Consider the following 7500-nt stretch of genomic DNA (forward strand, 5'->3'; position numbering starts at 1 on the left):
TCGTAGAAACCCCTCACTCTATTTAGAAACCCTTTCTCTCCATACCCCCCAAAAAGCATCCTCACCAGCACCCCATATCCCCTTTCTCCTGATCCATAAAAGCTACATGAAAATTCCTCTCCAGCTCTTCCTCACAGAGTCCATGTAAGCAGACACCTGATCCACAAAACCCTTTACCAATTTTGAAACACATTTTTCCTCCCAGTCTGATGTATGTATCTTAAACTCATCACCACTCTTCCATACAACGTAAACAACGTAACAGAATATACTCAAAAAACCATCCACCTCGGGTCATTTTTCTTTTTTCCCTTTTATTCTTTAAAACCTTTATACAACGTACTATACATACCTCCCTAATTCTCACTCATTTTAAACTTTAACCCTTTTACAAATTGATAATCTTAATTACCCAAACAGAAAACATTGTCACCTTTTTCATAAAAATGCACATCAATTAAAACCCTTTTGCCGCACTACATCATCGCAAGGTTTTCACAAACTCATATCTTCACCAAATTTACTTGCCATGACCTCTTGTTTGCATAAACTGCGTGCCCAAAAAAACGCCCATCGCCACCTATCATCTGACCCATCAGCATCCCATCAGCATCCTCATCCCATATCTCTTAAAATGCCTGTTTTTCCCCTTTCCTTATAGTTTCCCCCCCCATTGACGTCTGTTTTAAACTCTTTTGTCCTCCACACTATTCGCCTCCCCCTGAATATTTTTCTATTTTCTCGCGAATTTTCCCAAAATATTCAAAATTTTTGTTTTATTTAAATTTAAGTGATCGAATGCCCAAGAACGGCCCGGGGGCCAAGGCCAGCCTTTTGGGGTGGAAGACAAAAGGAAAAGAAAAGTAGTTTAAAAGAATTAACAGGATTCCACGGGTGTTTGAAAAACCTGCTCTTAGAGGAAGCTTTGAAAGAGGGAAGGCGAAAGAAGGAAGAGAATTCCACAATTTTAGCGTTCGAGGGAAGAAGGTATCAAACGGCAATTTTCGACTGGCCGATCTCCTCAAAGAAATGGGGGGAAGCAGCAGCAAACTCATGGGCCCTGAGTCCAAAGCCCCGCGGGGCAGGGACATTTGCAAACCAAATTACGAATGCAAAAGCCAAATGGGTACCTATCGAATAGAGAGAGAGAGAAGAGAGAGAGAGAAGAGAGAGAGAGAGAGAGAGAGAGAGAGAGAGCAGCGACATCGCGCATGCGGAAAAGGCAGGTTTACGATAGTTACGCGAGGAGAAAAAAAAACTCGAAGGTATTTTGATTCCACCTAGGTAAAAAGTTCAGTACTTTTCGCTCCAAAGGAGTTTCCCTTATTTTTTTTGTATTCCGCGTGAAAAGCAGCCTCGAGTTTTCGGGTCCCTTCAAAAAGGGTCTAGGATTATTAATGATAATAGATTTAAAGAAATAATGAAAATGATAATAATGATGATAATAATATTTTTTCCCTTAATAATAATGATAATGATAAAAAAATAAATAATAGTAATGCCAACAATAATAACACCCAAAAAATATAAAAAAAAATGAAACGATAATAATAGTAAAAATAATAATGATAATATAATAATAATAATAAAAAAATTATAATAATAATAATAGTATAATAAAATGATTAATAAGAATAATGAAAAAAATTTAAAGAGGATAATAAAGAAAGTAATAATAAAAAATAATAATGAAAAAAAATAATAAAAATAATTATAATATAATAATAAAATAATAATAAAAGGTTGAGAGAGCAGAAGGGTGTTTTGAAGTGGTTTGGGCACATGGGGAGAATGAGTGAGGAAGATTGACCAAGAGGTATATGTGTCGGAGGGAGGGGAAAGAGGGGAAGAGGGAACCAAATTGAGGTGAAAGGGTGGAGGAAAGAGATTTTGGGGGTGTCGGGGCCCCAAACCGCAGGAGGGTAAAGGGGGGCAAGGAACGAGTGGAAATGGAAGCGATGTGGTATAAGGGGTTTGACGTGTGTAGTGGGATAGAATCAAGGCAGTGAAAGCGTCTTGGGGGAAACCATGGAAAACTGTGTGTATGTATATTGGGGTGTGTGACGTGTGTATGAAAATGAGGGGGGGGGGGGAGTTGGGCCCTTTCTTTCGTCTGTTTCCTTGCGCAAACCTCGCAAACGCGGGAACGCGACAAATAAAAAAAAAAAAAAAAAAAAAAATAATGATTAATAAAAAAACATGAAAATATTTAAAAATGACAAAATAAAGAATAAAGAAAAAATAATGATAATAATAAAATAATGATAAAATATAAAAAATATAATAATTATGACAATGAAAAATGTGAGGCGTCTGGGGTAAACCATGGGGAAAGGGTTCCCGAGGGGGCCCGGATGTGGAAAGGGAGCTGTGGTTTCGGGCATTATTACATGACAGCTAGAGACTGAGTGTGAACGAATGGGGCCTTTGTTGTCTTTTCTTAGCGCTACCTCGCACACATGAGGGGGGAGGGGATGTTATTCCATGTGTGGCGAGGTGGCGATGGGAATAAATAAAGGCAGACAGTATAAATTATGTATAAGTGTATATATGTATATGTCTGTATGTGTATATATATATGTGTACATTGAGATGTATAGGTATGTATATTTGCGTGTGTGGACGTGTATGTATATATATGTGTATGGGAGTGGGTTGGGCCATTTCTTTCGTCTGTTTCCTTGCGCTACCTCGCAAACGCGGGAGACAGCGACAAAGCATGATAAAAAAAAAATAATGATAGTAATAATAATAATAATAATATTGATAATAATAATAATAATAATAATAATAATAATAATAATAATAATAATAGTAATAATAATAATAATGATAATTGTAATAATGATAATAAAAATAATAATAATAATAATAATAATAATAATAATAATAATAATAATAATGATAATAATAATAATAATAGTAATAATGATGATAATGATAATAATGATAATGATAATATCAACAATGGTGATGATAATAATGATGATTATCTTTTTTACAATTAGTATCACTTCCAACGCCGATCCAAAAATGCGTGCATATCACCAGCAGTTTATTAAATCAACAGAAATGAACTCGGTCCTCCAGACTTGAGGAGACAGCTGACGCCCAAGGAGTAAGACTATTCCTTCAAGGTCAGATGGCCGGAAGCCACTGGCAACGCTACCATCACCCTGGTTAACCGGACGTGGGTGATTACCCGTACAACACGTACACGGAAATACATGTATATATACATCTGTTTACCTTGGAGGGCACACTCGCCCATTTTATGGTGTAAATGTATATTGGACCACTATCATCTATATTCTGGCCTTAGACTACCCCAAGGGCGTAAAGGGCGTCCGGGAAGACGCGATTTCCACAGTTAAGTTGTTTTAGTGGGCCAGTTGATCATTGTATTGGGACTGGGATATAGTGTCATTCCTCGAGATCGAGAGAAATAGTAGCAGTAGTAGTAATAGTAGTAGTAGTAGTAGTAATAGTAGTAGTAGTAGTAGTAATAGTAGTAGTAGTAGTAGTAGTATTAGTAGTAGTAGTACTATATACTTTGAATCTAAGATTTTCTTAACTTTTCATATTAATATACATGTGTGACTCAAGTCTTTTGTCCCTCTGCTTGTAACCCTGAGCTGCGAAATTGACAATAACAACAACAACAGTTATTCCGTCACCTGCGTCTCCCTCCCCACGTGGACACGTGCGTCGGCATGGCAACGGCGTCCTGAACCCCGCTGCCTGACGTACAATTCATACGCTCTGAGCTTAATGTTAACATTGCGTCATGTACAAAGTTGTTCAGTGTTGGCATTTGATTCAGTTTAATAGTATTATACCTAATAGTTCATCAGTTTCGAATGTTGATTGATAAATAGCGAGAGAATTCTATCAATTTCTATCCAAGCAGGTGGCGTGTGTCAACAGAATCATGATAGGCTGCACTTGCTGAAGCCCGCCAGTTACCAACAGAACGGTAGAGGGGTTGTACGTGTCGCTGCGCGCTGCTCCACTTAACAGTCTCTCGTCTTCATACCTGTAGCTCTGACGTTTGGGATTATTTACTAAATCAGTTATCATAATGCAACAGATGACGGACATGAGACATTAAAATCAATGTCTAATAACAACTGTTTCTCGAGCCAGTGCTCCAAACAAGTAGTTCTGGTGATAATTGCTTAACACTTGTAGTTGGTAGTGAATCAACAGACGATGGACGGGAAACATACATGGAGATTATTTCTAACTCTCCCAGTTGTCCTTTTATCCAGAAATGGTAAGTAAATATGAATATTGGCCCAATATCCTTTAATATTTCCGGGTTCCATTGTTACGTATTTCATCCTATTATTTTTCATTTCTTTTCCTCCTAATTTACTTAGAACTGATTATGTAAGTAATTATATTTAAGACATCACTTCTGGAAGAACAGTTCTACACTTTAAGGTGTTTCATAAAAGATGGGACAGTTTTAAGTTAAACAGTTGTAGCTCATGATGATTTCATAAGTATTGTACTATGTATATATATATATTCTTGTGAGTGGAGTACAAGGTCAGTGTATTAAATATAGGTTAGAGTACTATACATCACAACGAGTTCCAGGGATAAAGTACAAAATCACAAGTCACAGCAACGTACTATACAATGAGGTCGAATGATAATGTACTGTAATGTACTATATACAGTTTACAACACTTATGTTTAGAGACAGTTACAGTGATGGTGTAATTATGATACAGAACATTACATTTCATTTTCTTGTCAAGCTGTACTCCTTTTTGTTTAACCAGACAACCCCAGTCGAGGGCCACTTGTTTATCTTTCTCATGTAAACTCATGTAGATCATACGATGAGGTACACCAGTGATGTATTCAAACAATGACACAACGCTTCGGTTATATGACGAGTTCCAGGAAAAATGTAATTATTATGAGTTACATTACTAACCTATCTAATTAATATGAGTTACATTACTAGCCTATCTAATTAATATGAGTTACATTACTAACCTATCTAATTAATATGAGTTACATTACTAACCTATCTAATTAATATGAGTTACATTACTAACCTATCTAATTAATATGAGTTACATTACTAACCTATCTAATTAATATGAGTTACATTACTAACCTATCTAATTAATATGAGTTACATTACTAACCTATCTAATTAGTTCCAAGGGGAAAATTCTAGAAAGTATATGATGATTTGGCATCGGTGCACAAAGAAGTTTTATTTCGTCAACTTCATTGAGATCATAATGTCGTCTGTTAAATGAGATTTTAATTAGAATCATGATTGTGTGATATCATGATAATGATTATCTCAGAATTATCAAGATATATTGAGATATGAGGACGACAGAAGTTTGGCTTCGAGAAGTTCAAGTTTTTGAATCTAACGATATTTGTCAGTGGATTCGAAGCCTTTTCGCTGAGTTATAAGAGTCATTTAATTCAAGACTTTATGTTATTCTCGACCTCAAGTATATGTGTTGGGTTCTGGCTGATGCCACATCTATCGTCCATTAGTTGATAGCATTGTCCACATAACTAGCTTATTTTGAAACTTTATTTGTCTGTCACTATTTTTACGTATATATGTAGTTCTCGCCACTTTTGTTCCATAGAGGACAGTGTTGTGAATAACCTCCCACTATAAGAGAAAAAGTTTAGTTTTGAGCCATTTTTGTAATAACTATACATACACAAAGCCTTTCAGTGGTGACATGGGTGTGTGTCTAGGGGAACAGGTGGAGGCAAGTTAGAGAACGTTCGTGCAGTGGGTATAACACGTCGACGAACAGCTAGGCCCAGGGGCTCGTACAAGAACAAGGTAGCATAGGACATATATGTAGAGAGAGAGAGAGAGAGAGAGAGAGAGAGAGAGAGAGAGAGAGAGAGAGAGAGAGAAAGTTTAATAGGACAAACATGACAATAGTGAGCGGAAACAGGTCATATTTGAAATATGCAATGTCCAATATTATGGTTTGTGGAGAGGTTTTGGGTAGGCTATAACACATACGTAGTGCTGGATACAGTGTTGTAATCCTGTCAGTTACATGGAGTTACATGATATTGACTTTTGCAGTATATATATATATATATATATATATATATATATATATATATATATATATATATATATATATATGTATATATATATATATATATATATATATATATATATATATATATATATATATATACAAACTGATGATGTTTATGATGAGCGGATGAAAGACACATGGCTTCGGTAGGAGGGGGCAAACACAGGGAGTAATGAGGGTTATGTATGTTAACATATATATAGGAGAGCCCATGTGTGACTTCGGGGTCGAGAATCCCATGGGCAGAAGGGGTGATGTTGGTATAACACACACACACACACACACACACACACACACACACACACACACACACAGAAAACGGAATGATAAAAAGAGATTGTGTTTTATAACGAAATTATCTGTTATTAGTGCTATAAAGTTTACATGAGACATGTATGTCCAGAGGATGGTTTACATGGAGAGTTTACGTTAACAGGTGATTCATTGAAGGGTTTACAGTGAGAATGGTTTACAATAATGGATGTCCAATCAAATGTAGCGACATTTACATTAAGAGTTTACAATAAAAGTTTTACATCAGATGTGAGGTTTACAGTGAGTTTATAGTAACGATGTCCAATTGAGTGAGGTTTACTCTAAGGGTTTACAGTAACTGATGTCCGTCAGATATGTGGTTTACATTGATAGTTTGCAGCAACGGATGTCCATCAGATGTGAGGTTTACAATAAGAGTTTACGGGTATGGATGATGCTCGCTTGGTGAGTCGTTCTTGGTGTAATAGTTTACAGTAACAAATTTCGACCCAGTGTAAGGGTTAAAGTGGGGGTTTCGAAAACGTTATGCTTATTCAGTGTTAAGTTTACATCAACACGTTGATCCTTTCTATTACTCACTGTGACACGATTAAAGGCACTGAATAATGTAAACCTTATATAAAGTTTACAGTGAGTCAGTTCACTGTCTATTGTCAAGAGTATTGGATATAATGTTAATTGAGATTAATTCAAGTAGTATCCAATAGACCTCTTCAACTGGGCAATTGTATTTCCTGAAAATACAATGGTTTTAGAGGTGAAATTGGTCGTGAAATACACGATTTTTAAGTTACGTTAAACAAAACTTAATGTGTTTTTGTTTCAGTCTACTTTCAAATTAACGACCTGTGATGTTTTAATGCATTACTTTACATCTAACTGTACACAGTGATCACTAGACATTGGAGTATAGTAATTTTTCTCTAGTTTACATGCGAGTTTACACAGTGGCCGGAACCTGAAGTTCACACAGTGATCAGAAGAATCTGATATATGAGTTTACATACCAGTTTAACTAGTGATCAGTATAGCCTAAAGTGTATAAGTTTCTGTCGTTTACATCCAAGTTTACAGAGGAATGAGTTCAACTGGAAGTATATGAATTTTT

General features: G+C 36.0%; 1 protein-coding gene across 1 annotated transcript in view; it reads left to right on the forward strand.

Annotated features, from left to right (window-relative positions):
- Positions 1-3983: 3983 nt before the first annotated feature.
- LOC139746645 (uncharacterized) overlaps positions 3984-7500 on the forward strand; it is a 191983-nt gene continuing 188466 nt past the window's right edge. Inside the window, exon 1 of the mRNA XM_071658068.1 lies at positions 3984-4276. Within this exon, the coding sequence (XP_071514169.1) occupies positions 4213-4276 (64 nt within the window). The 5' untranslated portion in view covers positions 3984-4212. The remainder of the gene's footprint in view (positions 4277-7500) is intronic.

This window comes from Panulirus ornatus, chromosome 65 (assembly GCF_036320965.1).
Source record: "Panulirus ornatus isolate Po-2019 chromosome 65, ASM3632096v1, whole genome shotgun sequence".
NCBI classification, from domain to species: domain Eukaryota; kingdom Metazoa; phylum Arthropoda; class Malacostraca; order Decapoda; family Palinuridae; genus Panulirus; species Panulirus ornatus.